Source organism: Gallus gallus, chromosome 3 (genome assembly GCF_016699485.2).
Source record: "Gallus gallus isolate bGalGal1 chromosome 3, bGalGal1.mat.broiler.GRCg7b, whole genome shotgun sequence".
Classification (NCBI taxonomy): Eukaryota; Metazoa; Chordata; class Aves; order Galliformes; family Phasianidae; genus Gallus; species Gallus gallus.
The window spans coordinates 109,853,034-109,880,197 of NC_052534.1; the positions used below are offsets into that span (position 1 = coordinate 109,853,034).

At 45.7% G+C, this 27,164-nt stretch overlaps 2 protein-coding genes across 7 annotated transcripts in view; both read left to right on the plus strand.

Annotated features, from left to right (window-relative positions):
* The window catches only part of CD2AP (CD2 associated protein), a 66,473-nt gene extending 57,536 nt beyond the window's left edge, over positions 1–8,937 (plus strand). For 4 of the 5 annotated variants that reach the window (XM_015285163.4, XM_015285165.3, XM_040697331.2 and 1 more), the window contains 5 exons: positions 4,179–4,294; positions 5,362–5,451; positions 5,734–5,912; positions 6,767–6,830; positions 7,933–8,926. In XM_015285163.4, the coding sequence (XP_015140649.1) occupies positions 4,179–4,294; positions 5,362–5,451; positions 5,734–5,912; positions 6,767–6,830; positions 7,933–7,974 (491 nt within the window). In that variant the 3' untranslated portion in view covers positions 7,975–8,926. Of the gene's footprint in view, positions 1–4,178; positions 4,295–5,361; positions 5,452–5,733; positions 5,913–6,766; positions 6,831–7,932 lie in introns of all 5 variants that reach the window. The other variant, NM_001318403.2, reaches the window with a different exon arrangement.
* Positions 7,978–27,006, plus strand: ADGRF4 (adhesion G protein-coupled receptor F4). Of its 2 annotated transcripts, none has more exons than XM_015285161.4 (9): positions 7,978–12,234; positions 15,150–15,247; positions 16,174–16,210; positions 16,344–16,504; positions 17,059–17,343; positions 18,067–19,431; positions 20,149–20,190; positions 20,279–20,338; positions 26,867–27,006. In XM_015285161.4, exons 2-9 carry the CDS (start codon positions 15,173–15,175, stop codon positions 26,870–26,872), a joined length of 2,031 nt encoding a protein of 676 aa, XP_015140647.1. In that variant the 5' UTR covers positions 7,978–12,234; positions 15,150–15,172; the 3' UTR covers positions 26,873–27,006. The 2 variants fall into 2 exon arrangements, with proteins under 2 accessions (XP_015140647.1, XP_015140646.1); XM_015285160.4 differs by lacking the exon at positions 26,867–27,006 and adding an exon at positions 21,839–22,746.
* Positions 27,007–27,164: the final 158 nt, after the last annotated feature.

Here is a 27,164-nt window from a genome sequence, read left to right on the forward strand (position 1 = left end):
GACTAGGTATTTGTGTATCACAGAATCATAGAATGGCCTGGGTTGAAAAGGACCACAATGAGCATCTAGTTTCAACCCCCTGCTATGTGCAGGGTTGCCAACCACCAGACCTGGCTATATATGAAAGCTCATCTCAGACAGATTTGAAAACAAAACAGAACACATAACAATTTGTTCCTATTTGCTGATGTAGGATTTTTACAGGCCTGAAGAGAAATTTTAGATTTTGGTACCCAAATAGATGGAAAAAGTAAAAACAAAGCATCCAGTGGCTGCCAGAACATGCTCTGGGATTTGCAGCTTGATTGGCTCTCTGCTCCTAATAATCTGAGATGTCTGAATCAGAACAGAATACTGGAGGGGATGTGAAAGGCTTTACCATGACTGATCTGCAGCAGCTAACATGGGTGTAGGTCGGAGACATTCGAAGCCAAAGGTGCTGCAGCACTGGCAAAGCAAGGAGCTGCTATTTGAGTTTCCAGAGTCCCCTGTTGTGTCAAAGTGCCCCTGTTTAGAGTGATCTGCACCTGTTGGCATTGGTTTTCCTACTTGTTTAACAAAGGGTGAGTCCAAGCTTGTGCTAGCAGAATGTGAAGCACCACATGCTCTGTATGCATGCTGCTGTGTGCACACTCATTGCAGCAGCTGCTGCAATATATGAACATATGCAATATGAAACAGCCCTTTCATATTGTTTAATCTTACAAGAACTAAAAATCTTAAGCTTATTAGAATACTGAGGATACCGTATGGCTGAGGTGGGCACTTCTGGATGTTGTTGCAGACGCTGATGTTACCAGCACTATCTTTTTTTTTTTTTTGGAAGTGATGACTTTCCAATTTATTTAATCAATTTATTTAATTATGAGGTTCTGCTGCTTGGTTTGACCCTGAAGTGTGGAAAGTTCAGTCACTTTCAATTTACCTTTAACTGAGCTGAAGGTGTAGCTGTGAGTGCTGTGTATATACAGAGGGGTGCAGGCAAAACCCCCAAAAACTACAGACAAAAGAAATGAGGCCATCATCAGATAAGGAAGGACAGACAGAAACATTCAGAAACATTGATCAGGTTGGAATTCCTTCTCCTGAAGCTTCATTTGAGAAGTTGCGTAAGTGTTTCTCTGTTGGGTTGGAATTGAAGTACCGTCACAGACCTGACGCTGTAATGCAGTTTGCTGAACGTTTAAAGCAGTTCTGTTTCTTCTACAAATGTTTCTTTTTTTCCTGCTTTGTAAAGTAATTTTTTGTTGGGAATCTTTTTCTAGACATTCCTCTCCTTGACTTTTCTTTCCAGATTTTGTTTCCTATCCTGTTTGCCATGTTTCCCTTCTTACGTGTCAGGATCTTACCCTACCCTTCTCCATTTTGGTAAGATAACAATCTATAAGGAAATCCAAATGCTTGATGCCATGCACATAGCCTCTTCTTAACTTCATAAGCATAATTTTCAGTTGCAGTTATTTGGGTTTCAATTTACAATGCTTTTTTTTTCTGTTTATTTGAATGCTTCTTTTCCTGAGCTGTTCAATGAGAAGTTAAGGCTGCTCTTTGGTTAGGAACTTGTACAGGAAAGATAAAAACAAATGACCTCTGCTTAGTCCAGCTGCTGGTAAGCTGGGTGTAGGATTTACAGTGAAACGTGTGCAATGTTTGTAGCTCTTAGGGCTGGGTAGGTTGAATGGCATTACCTTCCCATACACACAAATGACTGTGCAGTGTTTGGGCCCTGAATTCTCCAGTGTTGGCTGTTTATTATTGTGAGTCCTGTAAGGTAGCTGTAGCAGAAGCTGCATATTGGGCAGATGATTCATTATAGCAAATACCTCATTATTGCTCAACTGCAAATTTAAATGTTTTAAACCTTACCTCTGTCCCCTGAGTTCCCTGGGCTGCAGTCTCTGCAATGTGAGTGATAGAAGTCAGTGCTGTCACATTTTTGCACTCTGCAGATTAATGTGAGGTCTTCTGAAATACCAGATACATCTCACTTACACTGTGGGTTTTGCATCCCAGCGTGATGGGATGTATGAACCCCTTTGGCTTTGCTTCTTTTTGGGAAGGCATTTTAATCAAACTGATGGGAATACGTTAAAGCATTCACAAATGGTATCAAAGCCCCTCACCCCACTGTATCTCTTCCAGCTCCTGGCAGTTCTACAGTGTAGGGATCCAGGTTAAGCCTGCAGAGGAGATGCTTTTAACATTCTGCCCTGATTAACTGTTAAAGGCTCACTTATCTTTCCAGTGAGAAAGGCGTTCTCACTCAGCCTTAAAACAACTCCAGTCATAGTAATTCCATTTTCAATTCTTAAATTTACTGCCAAATGGATTATTACTACAAAAGGAGATCATTTACAAATGTTTGAAATGGGAGGACAATGTCTGTGTATATGGATTTTCCTCTCTTCCTGTTCCCTTTTCATAGAACACCTAACCCAGACAAGTCCTGCTTCACATGAAGCTTACTCTGAACTTTGAGCAAAGTCAGTAGGATGTGCTGCTAGGTAATTTTGGCTTGATTTCTAACAAGCAGGGTGCTTTATTGGCACAGGCTGTAAGAGAAATGCCTTAAGAGTCAATTCTCCCTCACCCCTGCTCCTCCAGCCCCCTGCATTCATCGCTCCTCTGTTTATTCCTACTTTGGTGTTCTTCCCTGCTTTTCTAAGAATTGCAGACACGGTTACACATAGTTACCCACGACCATCTTCAGGTTCTCTGCAATAGAATTAAATGGCAGCACAGCGGGCTGGGAGCTGGTAGTGCCACAAACACTTCTATTTCAGAAGGCAACAGATGAAGTGGGAAGTCCAGATACATCTGGAAGACGTGAATGTTTTAAGGACTTAAAAGATAACGAAACACAGTTTCATTCAGATGTTAAAACCAGTTAAACCATTCATTAGAAGGCTTAGATTCCTACAGCTATAAATTAGCCCTGACACTGCAAGTAGAACTTTGCATTAATCAGATGATATCATGTCAGCTGAACATCAAAGTGCTGTGAGTGGTCCAGCCCAGTATTCTTATGGCCTTTTTCTTGTTTGACCTCTTGCTAAAGCTTGAGCATAGGTGACAAAATAGGGCTGTCATAGCTTCTGCTGGATAGATTGGGATGCCATGGGAAAACACGAGGTTGCAAACCAAAACAGAAAACCCACCAAAACTTGGAAGCACTTTTTCTGCTGCCCATCATAACCACTGTGTGGCATTTTAGTTAAGCATTCAGAGTCCCTAGAACAAGCTTGCTGAATTTGTGCTGTAAAATCATGTCTTACATCAATGCTTAAACAAAAAGCCTGTCTCAATGGATACCTGTTGGCAGGTAAGGATTGACTGACTTTTGTGGAGACTCAGTAAGAAGCCCAGTTGTTAACCAGGTGAATTACAAATGGTCTACATTTGTACAGATATTCCTTATGGTCATATCTCCCTGTAGGATGTAAAGAATTTCCATTGATAAGGGTTGTAAGGAGACGGGGGGAGGAAAAAAGCAAGATTTCATGTAAGAGAGGTTACTGAGAGCTGAAGTGTGGAGAGTGAAAGATCTGTGTGCCCTAATGAAGTATGAGACGAGGTTCTAAACCTCTTACAGACTTGGGGTCGTGTGGTTTCTGCAGGCAAAGTACTGAATATGGGAAACTCCTCTGTACAGCAGTGTTTGCAGAACGTGACCTTACAGAAAGGCTCATGTCTTGCTGACACACTCACGTGAACCTCTGCACCTACTGTGTTGCTTTTATTTTGGACTCAGTTGCTAAACGTGAGTTTTTGTGCTTGGTAGGCAATAAGAAAGCAGGCTGCTTGCAAGGGTTGGAGAGCATGTCTCTCACAGTGGTTGGCTTGTTAATTATCTCAGAGAACAGTAAAAACTGCACTTTTCTCCAAACACACCAGCTCAATATGGTACTGGGTTACTGCAGCACTACTTCAATTAGACCTTGAATTTAAGAGCAGATGAATCAATTCTTTTCAAGGGGGAAAATGTGACTTCTCTGATATGCCGAAGTCATGTAGTTGTGTTACACAGCTCATTGGTGGGTGTGCTGAAAGTCTTTGAAGCAATAAGAAATCTGATTATTTATGTGTTTCGTTTTTGTCTCGTGGAAAAATGATGTTAAAAAGGAGCGCAGCAAAACCTTCTGCTCTTGATGGCCGTCTGTTCTGTTATCCTTCTCTAGATCTGTTAAGCTTTGATGATGTAATAGCTACCTCAGATAACCTGTCGCACCCCACCGCCAGTCGGCCCAAGATGCCCGGCCGGAGGCTGCCCACGCGCTTCAACTGCGGGAGTGCTGTGAGTATCCTTTGCCCAAGGAGGCTGTGGATGCCCCATTCCTGCAGGCATTCAAAGCCAGGCTGGATGTGGCTCTGGTCTGCTGGTTGATGACCCTGCACATAGCAGGAGGTTGAAACTAGGTGGTCACTGTGGTCCTTTTCCACCCAGGCCATTCCGTGATCATGGTGCATTTGTTCCGGAATTGTACTCAGATCTGCAGGGGTCAGTCATACCAACTGTTTGCAAATGGAAGAGAGTGTACCTGAGAAAATCAGCACAGCTGTGTTGCTCTTTCCAGAGCCTTCCTGTTCTGAGGTGTACTGCCAGAGCTCCCAGCAGCACTGATGGTGCATTAGCAAAACACAGGCTTTAGCTCCGTCTTAGCTTAATGTTATGTTGGAAATGTTGTCAATTGTTAAAGCTTGAGGTTGTGAGAAAGTGCAAACAGAGTGCAGTCCCTAATTATTATATCATTTTACATATGAATTAATATACAGTAAATATCTTTATTTATAGTGACGTGTTTTACAGCTCAGTCATGTCAGTTACAGTGTCCTTTAACTTCCTGTTAATGGCTTTGTATTGTGGAAGTAGCTACAGCTACCCCAAAGCACCAAGGACTTGCTCTGCTGAGCACCACAGAGAGGCCTGCAAATCCTGCCCAAAGGTTGTTTGATTTAAATCCAGATGAATGAGTATTGTGGGGAAGGGAAGTTCTGAGCAAGGAGAAAAACCCATAGTAGTCCAGCAATATGAATCCAGTATCAATGGTGTTTTTGGAAACATGGCCTTTTTCTTTGTTTTTCCTCCTAATTCTCAAACCTATAGAATCATAGAATCGCTAAGGTTGGAAAAGACCCACAGGATCATCCAGTCCAACCATCCACCCATCACCAATGGTTCTTGCTAAACCACGTCCCTCAACACAACGTCCAAATGCTCTTTGAACACCACCAGGGTTGGTGACTCCACCACCTCTCTGGGCAGCCCATTCCAGTGCCTGACCACCATTTCAGACAAGTAGTATTTCCTAACAGCCAGCCTGAACCTTCCCTGGCAAATGTTCTGAATTGTTCATTTTCCAGGCAAGTCAAAACGACAGTCCAGAAAAAAATTTGAAGGTGCAGAAGGAAGAAGAAGAAAGTGCCAAACCAAAGCCAGTTGAAATGAGAAAGGTATGACACCATGGAGCCAGAGTTGTGCCGAGCAGCTGGCTGTTGTTTCTCTTGCTTGTGTTACCGGGTCGGATTGATGCAACCCATCACAGCACAGAGTCCAGAACTGGATGACCTTTACGGTCTCTTCCCACCCAAACCATTCTGTAATTCTAAATGCACATGGTAAATTGTGTCTGTGTAGCTAAATGCTAATAGCTCCCCTAGCAGTACAACTTGTACACTAAGTAGGTAGTTTAGAAAGTCTGCATTTCTTAGCTTTCTACTGATTTATCTTTTCAGCCATCTGTGTTGAGTCCACCAGTTCCATCTTCATCTCAGAGACCAAGTTCTGTCATCTTTCTGTCTGGGGAGACCCAACCTAAAGTTGAAACAGATAATTCACAGGCTTCTGTGGAAGAGCTCAGGGCTCAGATTCAAGATTTGATGAATTTAGTAGATGCACTGAGAAAAGAACACGGGTGAGTAATTTCCTTCCCAACCCACAAACGGATATACGTTAACATCTTCTAAGCGTCTTTAATGCCAAACATCTTAAGGATAAAGCTATCATATATATTAATCCATTGACATTCAGGGCTTCTTCCTTCAGAAGCTCATCCAGCTAGATGGCCTACCTATGTACTGATTTGATATCAAAGTGTTTTTGGAATTCATAAACGCTTTATCTATCCTACCTCATGCTCCTTCTTTCATTACTGCCTCCTGAAGATATATCTAAAACAGGTATTACTATCACTGTAACAAAAAGTAGATGATTTTGGTGCTCTTTAGTGTAAGTAAACATGCTGGTGTTGTGTAATAACTGCGTGTGCTGACATGACTGATAGCAGGACAAAGGTTGCTGAACGTTTAATGGGACCCTGGTGGCCCCGTGGTGTGTGCATGTGGGCAGGGCTGTGTTTGGGGGGAGATGGAGGGGAAGAAAGCCCACAGGAAAGGGCAATCTGCAGTAACTGTATTTCTGTCTTTATTCTTAGAGCACAGGCATTTGTTCTGGTACTGTTTAAATGATGACTCGTGCTATAACTAACCCAGCTGTTAGAGAGAGTTTTGGAGAGGCTGTGAAGCATCTGGGCTGGTTAGCCTCTAAAACAAAGTATTCCATGATGAGTGCAGGAGCTTGATGAGTTCATTTGTTCAGAGATGCAGTGATCATTCTTATCTGAATCCAGTTACAGTGGGTCTGTAATTGCATATGTTTGGTTTATAAGATGTAGCATCAGACTTATATGAATCCCTCTTGTGAAACTGAAACAAGGCCTGTGCTTCCCCCTCCTCTAACTTTGATTTCTGTTACTTTACAAATTATTAGGAGAGAACTGGAAAAACTAAGGAAGGATTTGGAAGAGGAGAAGCTGATGCGAAGTAACCTGGAGGTAATCTGAGCAATTCAAAGGAAGAAAAAAGGATTTAGAAACATATATACATTGTTCAGGAATTTGGTTGCAGGGGGAGGTCTTAAAGGACCCTCTCAACCTTTCCTGCACTGATTTGCTGGGGTGTAATTGCAGGAATGGCTCACGGGGCAGGTAGATGTGTGCAGGAGATTCAGTTCCTCTTTGTTCAGCTCTCTTTGTTTGGGAAATAATCACCTCTAACTGTATGTGTGTTGGGACGTCAAGTGAGGGCTGCTAGATTCTGCGCTGTGCTAGAGATGTCTCACAGCAGGACATGCTCCAAGGAACACCATACAGGTTTTGGTGAATTTAATGTGTCATCAAAAGAGAAATAGGAAAACATCAGCTTTCCTAAATCCTTGGTGAGAAGGATTTAGAAAGAAAGCCAAAAAGAGTAGAATGCATCTGAAAAATGTCCCTCTGAATATTTCCCTCTGAGCATCACCCACCTCAGTTTCTTGATGAAAGCAAGCTGCATTATGGTGTCATGTCATTAAGTTAATAGGGTGAGCTCGTTATAGAAAAATATTTTAGTCTGATCCAAAAGGGGGTTATCTCTGTGGAAGAGCACTTCTTATTGACTTTAAAGCTGCTTTCAAATCTGGAGAAATTCTGGCAAGTTTTTTTAATGCATCTCTGAAGCTGCCTGAGGTATGCTGGGAGTGAAGAGGAAGTGAGCTCCTGTTTGTCCTAAATCCATTTGAAGAAGGAAAGGTTAAAACTGGCATGCTATCCTGCAGGAAGGCCGTGTTAGGAAGTCAGTCTGATCCATCGTTACACAGAGACACACTGAGAGATTCCACCCTTCAGCTTTGTTACTGTGTCGTTCAGAGTGAGTCCATCCATCTCTGTGTGCCAGAAGTACAGGCACATTTCTAATGACTGTAAATTCCTGCTCATTAAGCAGCCTGGTAGCATAACAGCAGCCATAGATATTGAGCTGTCAGTGCTTCTGTACTGTGATTTCATTTACTTAAGGGTCTTTGAGATTTCAAAGTGGTATTTGTGGTGGAAGCTGTGTAGACATCAGATTGTTGTGGCTCTAACAATGACTTTTCTTTCCAAAATGCCTGTTTTCCAGATTGAGATAGAAAAACTGAAGAAAGCAGTGATGTCTACATGATACGCCCATGGACTGGATGTCTTCAACTTGCCAGGAATACAAAGCTGAACACGAGTAGAACTGACTCCTTATTTTGTCATAATGGATGCTGGAGTTCTACAGTCTTAAGGAAATATATTGCAACAAAGGAATATAGTCTTCTATTCAGAGATAAAAAGCAAAAGAGAAAAACGGTGTAATTTTCTTGCCAATATAAAAGAGGCCTTATTTCTTACTGTGCTGGAATTGCAGACCTTTATTTTTTTGGTTTGCTTGACAATACTACTGAATCTGTATAAAGAGGAGAGGGAATTCTTAATAGATTTTTATTGAATATCTGTAGCTTAATTTTTAAAGAGATCTATACTATAAATAGGGTGATCTATCTTTACAAGTAATCTGTAAAAGAGTCCCTTGGGAGGGACAGCATAGCTGTATGGGAATTGGAGTCACTATTTTCCCCCTGCGTTGCGAAAGGGAAGAGATGAGATTTGTGTATTTTTAATGTTGGCAGTCTCAGCCGGGGTTCTGCTGTGTGTCTGCCTGCTGTTTGTCAGCCGGGTCGTGAGATAGGAATCTGTGGATGCCACGGGTCGGGTGGCACACCTATGCACGGTGCTGAGAAGGGTTGACCTCATCGGGGCGGTTTAGCAGAACGTTTTGTCAATTGCACTATTGGATTAAAAAGGGATTTAGGACTGAGTCACGAAGTCGCAACAAAATGAACTTTTAATATCACAGAAGGAAGAGCTGCAGAAGGGAGGCTGGGGTCTGCTCTGAACCGAACCTGTTGTGCCTCAAATATTGCAGCACGCAATGTGGGAAGTAAACCTGAACTCACAGGGTCTGTGCTTCTGCGTATCTAAACTGATGTCGTCAGTCTTTCCAGTGGCTGAACATGCATTTTGATCTGTTTTTACAGTACTCAATTTTTGTTTATAATATGGCTCAAAATAAATCACTTGAACTTTGATACTCTCGAAAGGTCTCAATATTTATGTGTTTATGCCATAAACCTCCTCAGCATGTTGTGTCCCTCTAAATTTGATCACATCCTTCCTTGGTGAGTGATCAGAACAGCTGCTGTGACAGCACTGTGCTGGTGTCCATAAACATCTTTCACTTTCTGTATGGAAAGAAGCTGAAATCTTGTTGATTGCCATTACCTTTATCCGCAGGGCTTAGCACAGTGCACCAGCAGGATAAACCAAAGGCATGTGAGGCTGTGGGAGGCGATCAGACTGATGGCTCTGTTCACTTGATAAAGGATTAAAAAACCGTATGGTTAAAAAAGAAAGGCCGCTGCAGTCCTCCTGTTAGTGGTGGGTAACAGCCTTCCCTCCGTTCACCTGGCAGAATTCACGTGACAAAGACATCATGTTAGTTTGGCAACTTTAACAATGAGAAATAACTTTATATTCCTGTGAATAGTCATAAATGTAGTGACTATTTCTTACGTCTCTGATGACGTGGAAGTGTTGATTCTCGAGAATATGCTTTTTCCACAGCTGGTGCATCATAAAATCACCATAGAATCACAGAACGGCCTGGGTTGCAAAGGCCCACAATGCTCATTGAGTTCCAACCCCCTGCTATGTGCAGGGTCGCCAACCAGCAGCCCAGGCTGCCCAGAGCCACATCCAGCCTGGCCTTGAATGCCTGCAGGGATGGGGCATCCACAGCCTCCTTGGGCAACATGCAAACACCCAAAAGTCAATTGGAGGATGTTTTTTGGCAGCGTCTGATTGAAATTCTTCATTAAATTTGGTGACTGTGCTGTGCAGGTACGTAGGCACTGTGTGGTAGGCACACTGCTGATTAGCTGATTCAGCATTAGCGCTTTTAACTTTCAGTTGCTCAGATGCGTCACAAATGGAGACTTGGGGCAGATCTCTGTGTTGATGCATCACACACAGCAGTAGTGCTGTTGGTCAGATGCTGAGCTCTCCCCTGGAGCTCATACCTGTGGGGCAGGTGATGGAGAGCAGGAACTGTGCCGAATGGAGCGGTGCGTTTTGTTGTATGAGCTCCTCACTGTGACTGCAGTATGAAGCAGACCTTGGATTGCTCCACGAACACTGCCTGTGTGTGGCATGTAGGAGAGAAGTGGGACAAGACAATCAGTTACAATCACAAATGAAAGGTACTTATTATTGAATGGCCTTTGTTCGCTATAGCAATAAATGACCCGAGTGCAACGACCTGATTTAATAAAGCCCTCTTGTAAAAGTCGCTGCCAGGAGTGTGTTTAGCCATGAGGAAATCGCCCTAATGTATGTCTGTATCGTCTTCAGCTCATGTTGTGTACTGGAGAGGAGGGCCTTGCTTTGGAGGTGTTCCACAGAGCAGTTCCCTAAGAGCAGTGCGCTTCTCTGACCCGTTCTCCTGTGCTGTAAAACGATGCATGCTCCCCAAACTCAGCAAATAAAATGAGTCCAACCTGTTGACACGTCTGCTCACTTCATGGTCCGAGATGTTTCCTGTGCTGTTGAAGATGCTTTGCAGGAGGAGGCTGGGTGGGAAAGTGCATTGCTGTTCGTTCAGCTCACCCAGGAGACATCATTGGTATTCACTTGCCAGGTTATTCTGGCTCATGATGTGCAGGATGGCTGTCCCCGGAGCTGCGAGCTGCTGCTGCTTTGTTGGCTTGGTTTGAATCTTACAAGTGAGTCTGAGAGTATTAACTTCTGAGCTTCTCCTATTCCTTTCTTTCAATTTTTGGTGCTGCTAATTGATCTGACCTTTCTGTGCGGCTCCTGAGCTTGTTTTAAGCTCCCTCTTAGCACTCAGTAACACAAATCAGTGCACGTTGGAATCACTGCTTAAATACGGAGTGCAGGCTCAATGTGCTGTGTTTGAGGAGGGCACAGGTGAGGGGAAAAGCAAATGAACAAAGGCAGGAAACCAGGTTAAAAATGGGAAATGTGTATTCAATTCTCATGCTCTGTAATATTGTCACCTGCCGTTTACAGGCAGTTTTGGGGAAATAAAGTGTGCAGCCCCGTGTGTGCCTTTTGATTTGAGCAGTCGCTGGGAGATGACGTTCCTCTTTCATGTTGCTGCAGGAGAATTGCGTTTCTGATGAGGGGCTCTAACGAACTGCAGGGTTTGACTTGGGGTTACTTAGCAAAGTATACGTTAACCCTTGATGAACACACAGCCTTTGTTTAATTTAGCAGAAGTCTCATTAAGTCTTTCCAAAGGAAAGGGTAAAAATGGGCCTTTGTGGCTCTGGACTTTGGGCTGTTGCTTAAAGCTCTCTGAGGTGTTGCCGATTGCTTTCCCTGTGCTGTGTCAAAACAGCTGCACCTCTGTCTTGGGAAACTGAGTTTTGCAAGAGCTGAAGGGCCGAACCACTGCAGCCCCTCCCTTGTGGGTGCCCAGGCACGTACCTCCATCCTGAAAAATGCAAACAGCCCCGACCAGCTTGCAGCGCGTGGAGCCCCACGTGTTCAGAGCACTCTCCTCACCCGTGGGAGTCACATTGTGAGGGTGTTTCTAAGCCCCGTGGAGCACAGCTTTATACCTCAAGAGATTTCTGGGAGAAGTGCGTGCATCTGCTGAGATACAGCAGCCCTCAGAGGGCGAATTGGGCAGAGGAGGTGTTGGAAAAGCCGGGGGCTGCTCAGTCATTGCAGCAGAGCTCCTGGGTGTGTGTGGGTGCACGGCTGCAGCTACCTGGGGAGGAGGCCTCCAAGCAGTGCGTTGGGTTACCAGTGCGTTTGGGCCTTTGCTTCTGAGTTAAAGGTGTGTGGAGGTGCTGCCTCTATAATTCTTTGCCTGGGACTGTGCGGAGCGCGAGTCACGGAGTCTACCCGGGTTGGTGGTGTGGGTGCTCTGCTGTGCTTGCCTTGGTTCCTGTTTGGTTCGAGACGGACACGGGCAGCTTGTTTGAGCAGATCTCTGCAGTACAGGAGAGCAGACGGTGCTCCCCCCAGGGTTGGGGAGGTACAGCTGCTCAGGTGTGACTCACCTGTGGCAAAGTGGCAGCCTGGCTCTCTGTGGGCGCGTCTGTGACAGTGCTGGTATTCCGCACTGCAACACCTCTGCTGTCATCCGCCGGTCCCGCAGTGCCAATCCAGTGGGGCCGGTGAGAAAGCAGGCTGATGCCCCAGGTTATTTCCCCATGGGAAGAGAACACGCAGTGGGGCACACGGACAGCCCTGCGCAGCGCCGGAGCAGCGTGGCCATGGGTGCGTGGTTGGGCGCTCACCGGTGACGTCTCCGGGATCCCCGGTGCTGTGAATCCTCCGTGCAGCAGAACCCGGAGTCCTGAGCAGGGTGAGTGCCATCGCAACGCGTGTTTCCAGCTCTGTTTGGATGTTACCTGTGAGGGAATTGTAACCCGTGGAGTTGGTTTGTTTGCAACCCAAACATATCGGAGTGATTCGGGCTGCGTTCGCTTTGCACTTCTGTGTTTGGCACGTGCTTCTCCTTCCCGTGGAAGTAATTGGGCACCTCTGCTTCTCGCTCGTGGTTCTGTCCTTGGGTCTCTAATCACAGTGTTGTCACCTATGAGAAAATGTCAGGTTATCTTATTGCTGAAATTGCTATCGAGATCATAGAATTTGATTTACTTAAATTCACCCTTTCCAAGTGTGATTCCATTAATAACGTCACTAATGCAACCCTAGTCTGTATTTAACAGCCTTAATCTTTATCCTTAATTGGCAGCATATGCTGCAGCCTTTTCAACGTGTGATATGGCAGTGAGCAATGCGAGCGATGACCCTGTGGTGCTTTTGAGCTCTTTGGGTTTTAAGATGACCATACTGCCATTAAAGCCCTAAATAGAGATTTTAGTTCGGTGCCTAAGGATTTAATAACTTTTTCTTTAGATGTTAAATACACATAATGTAAATCTGTAGTGAATATCTGGGGAAAGAAAATTGTGTGAATGAATAGATAACCCCCCTGTAAACTTTGATTTTGTACAACATATCCTTATGAGACTTGCTCTGCTTCTGGGGTAGTGAAAGCTGTGGCCCGAGGTGATGGAGAACTCTTGGATGGAGATCTGGGGCCCACCAGTCTGTGGTTCTTTCTTCTTCTTTAACCCCTTCCAGCCACTATTTGTCACTTATTCTTCCTCCTGTTGGCACCTCTGCCCATCCCCACAGCGCTGGGATCAAATGCCATCACTTGGAGGAGAAGGATCAGTAGCTGGTGATGACTTCCTGACTGGGAGATGCCCGGGGCAGTGCACGTGTATGTACTTTAATACGAGTTTCTGTGAGAGTATCCACGTTCTTTCCCTGAAGTGATTGACTGCACTGCTGTGTTTTATGCATCTGGTGATGCACGGTGGTTATCTCGGCGAGATGAGGCTGGGTGGTTTCCACGATGAGTCAAGCAATGCAACTGAACGAGATCAGTGCTTCGTGGGCAATGCGTGTCGTTATCTCAGGGCGGCTCAGCTGCCTGGAGCTGCCCCAGATCTACAGCTGCTTACAGATGGCAGCCCTGGGTGGAGCTATGCAGGTGATGAAATGCAAAGTGGGTATGAATTAATCGGCGATGAAGCATCGTGAAGTCAAGAATTCCCAGATGTGAAATGGAATTAGGGCTAAGAGCACGCAGTGGGAATTTAATGATTGCAGAAACTGGAACAGAAGCCCATGCAATACGTTCCCTCCTGCTGTAGGTGTTCCCTGCCCACCTCCTGCTAATCTGAGCCTGCTGCTTTTCTTGCCTTTATCAAACTTTGTGCCTTAGCAGAGCTGATGCTTACTGGCTTTAAAGCTGGTCAGTGCTTTCACCATAATGGGTTGGGTTCCAGAGGCTGACGTGAGGTTCTTTTTGAGAACTAACTTAAAATTCAGTGCATCAATGTAGCTCTTTATTTCATGGTATTTTCTTAATGAATAAACACTTGGGTCTGGAAATGCATACAAAATATGAACAAAATGCCACAAAGGAAGTGGGGAGCCAGCTGTGTGCCTGGCCTTTCATGTGTTGGACAGAGAACTATCCATTGGAGCAGGGCTCCTTCTGTTCCAACACATGCTGATGATGGAGGCTGGGTGTCCAGCCTGGCCTTGAATGCCTGCAGGGATGGGGCATCCACAGCCTCCTTGGGCAACCTGTTCAGTGCGTCACCACCCTCTGGGGGAAGAACTTCCTCCTAATATCCAACCTAAACCTCCCCTGTCTCAGTTTAAAACCATTCCCCCTTGTCCTATCACTATCCACCCTCGTAAACAGCCGTTCCCCCTCCTGTTTATACGCACCCTTCAAGTACTGGAAGGCCACAATGAGGTCTCCCCACAGCCTTCTCTTCTCCAAGCCAAACAATCTCAGTTCCCTCAACCTTTCCTCACAGGAGAGGTGCTGCAGCCCTCTGACCATCTCAGTAGCCCTCCTCTTGACCCACTCCGACAGCTGTTTGTCATTCCTGTGCTGTGGGCCCCAGGCCTGGACGCAGTACTGCAGATGGGGCCTCACAAGAGCTGAGTAGAGGGGCACAATCACCTCCCTCTCCCTGCTGACCACCCCTTTTTTAATGCAGCCCAGAACACAGTTGGCCTTCCAGGCTGCAGGCGCACACTGTTGGCTCATTTCCAGCTTCAATTATTTGTGGCCATTTCCTCTTATTGACGAGTGAGAAAAACTGATTTCAATGAGAATTACAATAATTATTCTTTCAGGAGGAGAAAGTAAGAGATTTCCTTAGAGATAACTCCTCTACTTTGCCAGAACACAACGTGGACAATTTTTCTCTCACTTCTCTTAACTTACAAGTAGGGCTGAAACACTGGTGCACCAAAACACTTTGACATGAATGTACTCATGCACATACAGGTTCTATACATGCAGAATTCAGAGTTAGAGAATCATAGATCACAATGAATTAGATGTTTAAAGAAGTAAATAAGTAATTATAAAGCAAGGCTTTTGTAGACTGGCAAACATGAACAAATGTATTGCAAAATGTTAGTTATCATCGTGTAATCATGACTTAGTCATTACTGAGCTAATCTCTGTAACCAGCACTGATAAAATGCACAAATAGTTTTCAGAAAAAAAGTGAATAAATGATGAATTGATGATTAATGATAATAAATGATAACTGAAGATCACCTTGTATTGGGCACGGAGGACAGCCTTTGGAATGGAGTTAGCTGCTTGCTTACTAGCAACCAAACTATGTTCCTAAGTGAGAACAGATGTGGTCATGTTTAACGCCTTTCTTCCAGGAGAAGAGCAGTGACTGCGGGGGATGGATGTGAGGGCAGCCCTCTGCCTGCTCCTCTGGGCTGTGCTCTTCCCAGCTGCACCACACACTGCTCCTGGGGTGAGTCCATGAGCGGAGCTGAGCACTGCTGCTGTGGGTACAGAGCTCTGCAATGCTTCGTTCCAACCTGGGAGGGATGGGAGTCACCAACGCACCTAGGTTAGCCCAAAACTGAGTTTCAGCTCCCAGTGAGAGGGAAGCATCTCATTTCATATAAGGAGTGATGCATTTTTTTTGGACTGGGTATATTTGGGTCAACATTGCTCTTGGGTAATATTGTGCTTCTTATATCAAAATGAAATTTATGTTTATTTTGGTATCAGTTCTCTCTTCCAGTTGCTGTCTCTGTGTTTAGATATACCAACAGAACACTCCCAGACCTACCAATTGTCCTGAATAACGCATGCAGAGTTGGTTTCATGTGGTTGTTCTGTGCTTATGCAAAGTAGACCTGAGCCAGGGAATATAGAACTCTTCTGAGGGTTTATGAGGATTGGTGGAAACACAAAATATATTCCTCTCCAAATTTTTACAAGGTTGTTCTTTCAGTGCAAGCACCTGTAGGCAAGGAACTCTGGAGGCATGTATGGCCCTGCCATATCTCAGTATTATCTCAGTACTGTCACTTCAATAGAAGGAGGCAACTGAAGGCTTTCCATAGGGACAAATGTTAGCAGAGAGTTCCGAATGGCTCTGTGTGCATAGAATCATAGCATCACAGAATGGCCTGGGCTGAAAAGGCCCACAATGCTCATCTCGTTCCAACCCCCTGCTATGTGCAGGGTCGCCAACCAGCAGCCCAGGCTGCCCAGAGCCACATCCAGCCTGGCCTTGAATGCCTCCAGGGATGGGGTGAAGGGCTCTGAACACTCCATCCCGTACCTTGAGAGTGTGTACATCAGAGATGCCATTTTGCATACGAAGTCGCATTCCTAGTTTATTCCAAGTGCTCATCTTTTCCTTATCTCCTTTGTGTTATTTTTCAGGTCCTCAGTAAGGGATCCAGGGCTGGCGACCTGCAAGGTACAGTGAGTAATAGTGTCATCTCCATTTCTTTTTAACTGTCATCCATTATCAGTACTTACACCTCTGATACCTCATGGACTGTGCTGTGCTGTCTTGCACAGTAGAAACATCTGCTTGCTTTATTTTCCAGATGGGTGTACAGATCTGATTCCCTGTGAAGACAGCGGAACTCTCTGCATTCAGGCCTGTTCTCCCTCCTTCCATGGGGAGACAAGCTTTGTCTGCAAAGACAGAACGTGGCGAATGTTCACAGATGCCTGTGCAAATCTGGACGTGCAGTCACTTTTTCAGGTAATGTAACTGCATCCACTTTGGCCTGCGGTCATAACGTGTTCCACTGTCACCCAATCTTTGTGTCTTGAGCAAAGGAAAGAAGATGGGATTCTGGAACAGAGATTACTGTGGTAAAAAGCCTTGTTGTTGTCTAAAATTAAACAATGGGAAATGACTTTGGGAAATCCCTGCGCTGAAACACAATTCAGAAGTGAAGTTGCCTTCTTCACTTGGTGAATGTCTTGGTTTAGATTGTGGAAAGCAAAGATACGCTGGGATGAAGCTGAGAAAAGAGCGGTGCAAAGGTCTGTAATAATTAGATGATTCATGATAAATCCTTCCCTGATGACAAAAGGAACATTTTTTTCCGAAGTCACTCGAAGAATAAAACATTACTTTCAGTTCTTCTCCCTTCCTTCATGTGCGTTCTGCAAACAAGACATATTTCTCAGCAGAGCGCTGGCGCTGGGGTTCAGGCCTTCCAGCACAGACTGCACAGTTTGCTGGGGTGTAGCAGTAGTCTCATTTCATCCTCTTCATTAATTGTCTCAAATTTATTTTTCTCCGTCCAGAGGATTTCTAAACGGGAACCCCTTCCAAGTTCAGAAGGACACATTGCAGGAGGACACTTTCCCTTTGTAAGGCCAGGAAAGCCAATGCATGGGAAGCCTGGAGATGGAGCAAAATATTTTGGTGCTGATGACCGTGGGAAAAGTAACTGTCAAGCTGATTTTTCATGCATCATCCCAGATATCTTGTCTTCACCAGCAATTCCAGGAAATATTGCTGATATTGTGGAGCTGCTAAAGATGATTTCCCTAATGTTATCAGAGGATGTCAATAGAGGAAAAATGCAGGTATTTACTTCCATAGGCTTGAAGAAGTGGATCTGAGCTTGTCAAGGCAGACGTAAGGTTTCTTCCTTGTAGGCACTACCCAGTGAAGTGAGAGCTGCAAGGTGCATGGAGAGCCCCTGCAAGAGGTTCCCGAACGGGGCTGAGTTTTGTTGTCAGACAAACTGTGACCTACTCATGTAATGTGGAGATCTTCCATTTCACCCATTGGTGGAATCCTTGCTCTTGAAAAGCAAGTGTTTGCAGGGCTTGCTGTTATAGGCATTGGAGAGCAGTAGGGGGAAGACTTCAGACGTGACACCACGGAGATGGCTGTGTGGGAAATGCTGACCACAACTCTGTTTTCATGTGTTTTTTGATGAAAACTGAAATCTTTCTGTGATGAACTCAGAAAGCAGAGAGGCAGAGTGGGGGAGGGAGGTGTGAGCGAAGCTGTGCAGCAGTCAGCTGGAACCCATCTGCGGCGCACTGAGTTTTTTGCTCTATGCTGTTCCTCCCAGCACCCTTAGGACAGTGAAGAGAAAAGGACAAGGTGACTCATGCCAGTGAGACATTTGGGCTGGGCTGATAAGGGTTACATTAACCTATTTATGGTTGAAGGAGTATAATTGCATTATCGAAATTAGCCTTCAACTTAAATGAGTCTTTTTAGAGAGTCTGCCAGTGGTATAATAGAATTAGTTCATTTTAGCATCAGCAATACCTTATTTTTCTTCTTTGTTTCAGAGTTACAGCAAGATAGCAAATCACATTCTGAACAGCTCCGTTATTTCCAATTGGGCTTTTGTAAAGGACAGAAACGCCAGTTCAACGTTACTGGACTCAGTGAACCTGTTTGCTGGCAAACTTCTTCTAAGGAACGGGTCAGAACACATTCAGGAGCACTTCATCTCTACAAAAGGCTTCAGCATACATCGAAATGCTTCAGGGAAGAGCTTTGATTTTTCTATGGAGGTGAATAAGACGAACTATGTCAGCGGGCGTGTGGTCATTCCAGAAGAAGAACTTCAGAAGTTACCAAACACTTCCAAAGCCATCAGCATTGCGTTTCCCACGCTTGGAGCCATTATAGAAGCCAGCCGTCCGGACCCCATTTCTGTGAATGGGATGGTTTTATCCGTGTCCCTTCCAGAAGAGCTTCAGCATATTTTACTTACCTTTGAGAAGGTGAATAAGCTGGAGAGCGTCGGGGCTCAGTGCGTTGGATGGCACTCTACTGAAAGGAGGTGGGATAACAAGGCGTGCCAAATGAAGTCCGACAACATCAGCAGTGTTGTCTGCATGTGCAAGCACCGCCGCCGCACCTTCAGATCCTTCTCCATTTTGATGTCCCCCACCTTGCTGAGAAACACAGTGCTGGATTACATTACATGTGTGGGGTTGGGCCTTTCTATTTTCAGCTTGATTCTGTGCCTGACCATTGAGATGGCTGTCTGGCATCACGTTACCAAAACTGAAATCACCTACATGCGCCATTTCTGTTTGGTGAACATCGCCACGTCGCTTCTCATTGCCGATATCTTGTTCATCGTGGCAGCTGTTGTGCACAACACAGCCCTGAACTACCGCCTGTGTGTGGCAGCCACTTTCTTCCTTCACTTGTTCTATCTTGCCTTGTTCTTCTGGATGTTTACCCTGGGTCTCTTAATTCTCTATGGATTACTGTTGGTTTTTTTTAAGATAACAAGATCAGTATTCATAGTTACGGCGTTTGTTATTGGCTATGGATGTCCCTTAGTCATATCCATCCTCACCGTCGCTATTACCGAACCAAAGAATGGGTACTTAAGGAGTGGAGCCTGCTGGCTCAATTGGTACGAGACGAAAGCCCTCCTGGCCTTTGCTGTACCTGCTCTGAGCATCGTTGCAGTGAATCTGGCTGTGGTAGTGGTGGTTGTGGTGAAGACTCCAAGGCCCTCTATTGGAGAAAGCTGCAAGTCAAGGGATTTGAGCAACATGATCCGAATCAGCAAAAACGTTGCCCTTCTGACGCCTCTGCTGGGCCTCACCTGGGGGTTTGGGTTAGCAACAGTGGTTGACAGTCACTCTCTGGCATTCCACGTTACCTTTGCGCTCCTCAATGCCTTCCAGGTAAGCTCAGCGAGTTTGGGCATAGAGTGAAATAACTTACATTAGACATTAGCCAGAGGATTTCATGTTTAATAACTGCAAAGATCATCTTAATCAATCTACAAGTACAGGGAACTCTCACTTAGACGTTAAAGGTGGTTCTGTGTAACTCAGCAGTGCTACTCAAAGTCCAGTATTGCCCAACATACTGTTGTGTACCCGGACTATCTTGGCTGCTCTTGGCTGATGCTGCTATTAAGTACGTAGGAAAGGTTCTGGTATGTAACCCATCAGTCCAGTTTGTAATGAGAATCAGCATGGATTATATATCCATTCTTGGCATTCCTGGATAGACCATGTGATCTGGGTAGACAAACTCATTTTTTCTTAACTATGAGAGTGGTGAGGTGCTGAACAGCTGCCCAGAGAGGCTGTGGATGCCCCGTCCATCCCTGGAGGTGTTCAAGGCCAGGTTGGATGGGGCCCTGGGCAGCCTGGGCTGGTATGAAATGTGGAGGTTGGTGGCCCTGACTGTGGTTGGAGCTTCATGATCCTTGAGGTCCCTTCCAACCCAAGCCGTTCTATGATTCTATGGTCAATGCTGCTACCTACGTCATAGATGATGAGCTCTTTCACACACTCAAAGGCATTATTATATTTATGCTAGAGGAAATAGAAATATTTGAGAAACAACGAGTGGTTATACTGGCTTTGATGACTGTTTTTGCTATGTTTCAGGGATTCTTCATTCTGTTGTTTGGGACACTTCTGGACAGAAAGGTACTTGGGTCATTTCCTGGATTACATTAATATTTTCCATACCCATAAACCACTGCCTCTGATTATTTCTGTTGTTTTTAATGTACAGACCAGAGAAGCCTTAAGGAAGAACTGCCTTTCATCAAAGCGGGAGTGCAGTCTAGCAAAGGTAACGTGTTGTTTCTGTTGTTGTTTCGTTTCTTCTCTTTTGTGGCTTAATCTACAATTCTTACCAAGCTGCTCACTCACACATGGAAGGAATTTTAGGAATATGGAGGTACTGAATGGGAGAAGTGGCAATCTGGGTCTGCTGCATAAATTACTGTTACAAAACTACGAGTATTACTTTATTCTTATTTCTTCCCTGATAGATATCAAAGCCACTTAGAAAGAGAATGCATGACTTCTGCCTTCAGTACAACAGGCCTCCTTTGAGGTAACTGACTGAATGAGATACAGAATCAGGATTCCAAAATTCCCACATAGTGATCCCATTGTGTTCTTCACAGAAGTACTGCAGGGCAGGAGGGCTGGTCTGCTTCCAGCTGAACGTCAGCTCAGGATGGAAAGCACTCAGAGCTCAGCCAGCACATTAGGCACTCATCAATGTTAATAGGGCAGTCTGACTGAAGCAACCTTTGTTAAATTGATTTCTTCTGTAACCAAGGCTGCATGGTTTGATGTTGTAGGAAGAAGGGAGTCTTTAGTTCTCTCAACAGTTTTCTGCAGTTCTCCTCCTATCCACCAAAACGTTGTCGCTCCAGTTTGAACTTTGTCAAACAGTTTCCCTTGCTTTTCTCTACTCTATCTGTTAATCAGTCCTGATTCCAGTATTGAAAGCTGAGATGGCTTTCGGTAGCAGTGTGTTCGCATGTAGCTATTGGGGAAAAATAGAAGACAGAAGGGTAATATTTTCTTGGTGCTACCCTTGTGCTCGGGTTCTCTCTGTGTGAGAGAAGCTGACTGTACAGCTTCTGTCTTCCCTGCATCCTTCCTCTCCCACGCTGTCTCTGGTAGTGTCCAGCTTTGCTGTCATGTGCTAAGTTTAAGCACATCCCAATTTGGAAGGGACCCCCAAAGATCATTGAATCCAACTCCCAGCCCCACACAGCACCCCCAGCCCTGTGTCACAGCGGTGTCCCAGCGCTCCCTTTGACAGCTCGGGGCCGTGCCCACCGCCCTGGGGAGCAGTGCCATGCCCACCGCCCTCTGGGGCACAGCCTTGCCCTCACCCCCCGGCCTTCCCCTGCTGCAGCTCCATGCTGTCCCCTCAGGCCTGCCCAAGGCCTCCTGCCTTCTCCTTTCTTTTGGGTCAGATTTTAAGATGATTTAGGTTTAGGTTGGATATTAGGAGGCAGTTTTTCCCCCAGAGGGTGGTGACGCACTGAACAGGTTGCCCAAGGAGGCTGTGGATGCCCCATCCCTGCAGGCATTCAAGGCCAGGCTGGATGTGGCTCTGGGCAGCCTGGTCTGCTGGTTGGTGACCCTGCACATAGCAGGGGGTTGGAACTGGATGAGCGTTGTGGTCCTTTGCAACCCAGGCATTCTGTGGTTCTATGATTGTCCACCGTGGTGTTGCAAGCAGGAGCTGCCTCAGGACCCTGCCAGGAGTGGGCCCTCCCTGCATGGTGTTGCACCTTACATGACCTGCCGCTGTCCTCTCTCCTAGGCCTAGCAGCAGGCTGTCTTCAGCGCATCTGAGCAGTGAGAGGAAAAGGAGCTGTGGTACGGAAGCTGTGGTTTGAGGTCAGCCAGGAGTGCACACAGCAGCATCCCGGAGCGTGGCCACAGGACGTGTCACAAACACCAGAAGAGAAAGGGCCCCGGAGCTGCGGTCGGCAGCAAGAAGCCACTGGTGCTGCTGCAGCCCTTGGGGGAAGCGAGCCATAACGTGCAGGTTGCTTTCTGCCCGTGTGAGAACTGCTGTGAGGAGTTTGTCCCTGTTTGCCATTTCAGTGCTTCAAGACTTTACTTCACGTCAGTGCAATAAGGAGCTGCACAGCATGCAGGGCTGTTCTGCAGACGTTTCATTTTTAGCATAAAGTACAAATATCGAGCATTATCTGTTTACTTGGTCTGTCCTTGCATGCATGCTCTTCTATGGGTGGCACTGTGTTTGTCAGACACCGGTCTGTGCTCCTGGAGGTGGGGAGAGCATGACCCTGCTCCTGCACTGCGCTGCTCTCCATCCCGCACCGTGTGCCAGAGGAGCTGCACAGAATCGATCAGCACAGAATTACAGACTTCTCATTCTTTCTCCAGTCCTAAAACAGGCTGACAGATGGGGGGTGAGGAATGCTCAGCGTGGTGTTACTGACCTCTTCAGATGTGGGGGAGCACACCTGAATATACATCAGAGCTGAGTTGTGGAGATGGAGGTCCCCCTCAGTACCTGCACTGTACTGACGGAGGAGCAGTTTGCCACGGATGATGGTGTATCTGTTTTTACAAGGAGGTCAGTTCTTGGTCTGGGAAGCCCTTCCAAATGAAAGCCTGGATAGAAATGTGGGTTCTTGTTAGGACAAACCAGTGCTCTCAAATGAAAATAAAGTAGAGATTTTCTCATTGTTTGTAGTACGTCGTTCCTATCCTCCTTTGGAATCACAGAACCAAAGAATGCCCTGGGTTGAGAAGGACCACAATGCTCATCTGGTTTCAACCCCCTGCTATGTGCAGGGTCACCAGCCACCAGACCAGGCTGCCCAGAGCCACCTTTACATGCTTTACCAAAGCATGTAAACAAAATGCCCTTTATGATTAGCTCATATTATTCAAATCATAAATCTCTTTTCCCCCTCTGGCTTCTACAGAGGTAATTCTTCATCCACGTTTGGAATTCAGATTATCTAATTGACGTGATACTGGCTTACATCATCAACACCCCTGTACTGAAGTGTGAGAAGATATCCTCTCAGAGGATGTGTAGGTGTAGGGCATGTGGTACATATATGGAACACCCACAGTGTGACGGGGTGCCACGGCAGAGGAGATGGTGATGTGGGGAGCAGAGCTCTGAGCTGTGAGATAACTTCTCATCCCCAGGACTTGCTTGCTGCTTTGCATTTCCACTTCTATCTTGTCTCTGCCTGGACCCCAGGCTTATAGTGAGAGGCCATCCCTGCTCCTTTTGTGCAGCGCACTGCATGCTGGAGAGCTTTGATTAAATGGATATGAAATTGGACTCCTGTGCTTGTGTAATGTAAACTTAAAAAGACTCTTGCCCTGAAGTCCACTTTTTAGTGTCAAGCAGCATCTTCTGTTCTCGGCTCTTCTCGAAGTAGTTACAGAGCTTTCTTTTTTCCCTTTTCCCTGCTCCTTCAGGTTGCATGCATACAGAGCTGTGTGGTACATTTAGGAATGCCTCTGTTTCCCATGACCCTTCTTTTCAGAATGGCATCTAACTTGGAAGGCATTTTTCTGTTTGTATGTCTTACTGTTACAAATGAAATATTACTGACAAGCAGGTATTTTCTGATAGCACTGAAAATAGCACAGCTTGTCTCAACCAGATACATTGCCCTTCCCTCGTGTGCATGTCAGGCCCCGTGTGGCTGTGGGTTTGCAGACCGTCTCAGGGGAGGATTCTACTGTTGTTCCTAGCACCTGGAGTTTGGGAATTGCAGCAGCAATGTTGCTGCTCTTCCACCTTTCCTGCCAATGTGGTCAGACTTGAAAACCCGAAGAGCTGTTCACCAGGGGCTGCAATTAATGGGACAACCCATTTTCTCCTGTGGTCTTGCCCTGTTGGTTGCACAGCCAGGTGTAGGCAGATATCAGACCTCCCCAGCCAGGTAGGGAACACTGAATTCTCCTGCACTGTGCTTCAAGGCAAAGCAGGTTATTACTGAGCAGAACCTTGATGTACCTTTTCTTCCTCAAATACCACACGTTTTACATTTGCTTTTCAGAATCACAGAATGGCCTGGGTTGAAAAGGCCCACAGTGCTCACCCAGTTCCAACCCCCTGCTATGTGCAGGGTCGCCAACCAGCAGACCAGGCTGCCCAGAGCCACATCCAGCCTGGCCTTGAATGCCTGCAGGGATGGGGCATCCACAGCCTCCTTGGGCAACCTGTTCTAGTAAATTTGCCTTTAGAGTGAGGAGTAGTTCTGTCTTATGAGATAATCAGTTCTTGCTGTTGTTTCATTGTGGATGCTGTACATAGGAGTATTCCTTTTTGAATTGCTTCCATCTGAATATAACAGAAAAATCTTTCTAATGGTGTCCGATTTTAAAGCTCATGTTCTTACCTACAGCTGGAATATGGGATCGCACTTCCGCACTTTTATTTCTCAGCGGTGCTCAACTTGCAAAGCCCAGCGCTCTCCTGTTTGTTATAGCCCTTCAACCTACATGAAGATGTACATATGCCCTATGGATAGTTTTGTTTCAGATTGAGACCAATAATAAATCACCTCTTTGAGTCATCTGAAGGTTGTGTTGAACAAATAAATTAGAATCATAGAACAGTTTGGGTTGGAAGGGATCTTTAAGATCACCCAGTGCCAGCCCCCTGCCATAGGCAGGGACACCTCCTTCTACAACAGGTTGCTCACAGCCCCATCCAGACTGGCCTTGAGTGCTTCCAGAGAGGGGCATCCACAGCCTCACTGGGCAACCTGTTCCAGTGTCTCACCACCCTCACAGGAAAGCAATTCTTCCTAATATCTAGCCTAAATCTGCCGTCATCCAGTTTAACACCATTTCCCTTCTTCCTGTTGCTATCTGTCCTTGTAAGAAGTCCCTCCTTTTCTTTCCTGTAGGCCCCTTCTGGTACAGGAAGGCTGCTATAGGGTCTTCCCAGAGCCTTCTCTTCTCCAGGCTGAACAAGCCCAGCTCCCTCAGCCTGTCTTTGTAGGAGAGGTGCTGCAGCCCTCTGAGCATCTTTGTGGCCTCCTCTGGACCCTCTCCAACAGCTCCCTGTCTTTCTTGTACTGGGAACTCCAGAACTGGATGCAGTACCCAGGTGGGGTCTCATGAGAGCAGAGCAGAGGGGCAGAATCACCTCCCTCTCCCTGCTGGTCACACTTCCCTTGATACAGCCCAGCATCTGGTTGGCCTTCTGGGCTGCGGGCACACATTGGCGGCTCATGTTGAATCTCCCATCAAATTGATTAGAAAGAGCATTCTGACCCTTGGGAATGCAGGTTGAGGTTTATGATTTGCTTCTTATTTGTACTGCAGTGTCTCCGGTCAGAACAGGCAGACTGCTACAAGTAGTGGGCTACTGGAACACTGAACTACATTTAGCTTGAATTTATCCAGCTTCAAATACCCTTCTGTAAGATGGGCAAGTTAGTGATGGAAGAAAGTATTCTGAGAAGCAGTGTATTTTCCTTTTTCTGATGTTGCTTAATCAGGGTTCTGGTAAATGGGATCTGTACAGTGGTCTGAAACAATTCTCCAGCTTGGAAAGCAGTCCCTTCTGACATCTGTAATCATCCCAAGGCCTTTCTTTTCATTGTCAGACTGTTGTCAATAGCTGAATGCGGATACCTGGCATTGTAGGTGGCTATCCCCAGGCAGAGCTCTCTGCTGACCAACTCTTTGATGGCAGTTGTAAGCAAAAGCAAATAAAGTGGGATAAGTACATCAATGTACTCGTACCAGTGCCAGCCTTCTTAATAAACGGTGCTATTAATTAGAGGTATCTTTGGCCTGCATCCCTACTCTGAGTGTTTTTCTTCCATTGACATCAGCAGTTAATCCTGACTTCTGGTGACATGAGAGAGCAGAAGTGGACCTGGAGTACCACTCACCTGCCTAAACCACATCAGGTCCATGGCACTGGTGTGTGTCTGAGCAATTGTTATCTCCACTATAAATATTCACTTCCTCTACTTAATGACACTCATGAAATCTTTTTTTTCTCTCATGGAGTGGCTGAAGATCACTCCCATAGCTGGGATGATTGGCTTGGGTGCTCTGTGGCTGCCTGGGTTTCCTGCTTGGCCTTCTGCAGCATTGCAAAAAGTCATCTGAATCTCTGGCACTGGGAGAGGTACAACAGAAAATCCCTCTTTATCTCCTGTGCTGCCAGCGAAGTGCTGCTGTTCATAACAGGAACAGGTCGGTGGAACAGAAGATTTTGACCTTTTTATCAATAAGATGTCAAGCTACTTGACTATAATGCGTGTCAGGATCTGCCCAAAGATCTACTGAAGAGAAGATTTGAATCGTAGAATCATAGAATCGCTCAGGTTGGAAAAGACCTTAAAGATCATCCAGTCCAACCCCAACCCAACCATCCTACCCTAACTCTAACAGCCCTCCGCTCAATCATGGCCCTGAGCACCACATCCAAATGGTTGTTAAACACATGCAGGGATGGTGACTCAACCACCTCCCTGGGCAGCCCATCCCAGTGCTTAACAACCCCTTACAGAAAGAAGTGTTTCCTCATATCCAACCTAAACTTCCCCTGGCACAACTTGAGGCCATTTCTCACAAGGCTGACTTTGTGGCATGCTTATTATTAGTAAAATTCTGACTGACTTCAAAATGAATTGTCAAGCAGTATGTATATTGGAAATGTCTAGTTTGGGGAAAAGATTCACTGGTACATTTTTTAAGCTTGTATTAGTTAGGTCAGAAGAAACTGCTAATTAGAGGCTTTTCCTCTCAGGTGCAGTCAAATAATCTTTCAGCCTCCTTTTGGAGAAAGTAGATCGATTGGCCTTTTCTTTTTTTCTTTCAGAAGTGAAGTCAGATTTGTGTTGATTTTCATTTTGCTGGCAGACAGAAGGATTAATTCAGTACACAATTGCATCCTTTAAGTTTCGAGCCATATTGAACTATCTCACCGGAGACTTTGTGCTTCCACAGCCAGCCCTTGGAGCCTCGTCTGCGACCTGCTGATGGTCAGATCTTGGACAAAGTGAGCTCAATTGCCCTCAGTTGTGGTTATCAGGTCATGATTATTTTATTGGTTCAGTGAAGGCAAACCACGTAAATATCAAAAATAGAAAACAAATGCAGTGGGCTTTGCTCTTTTC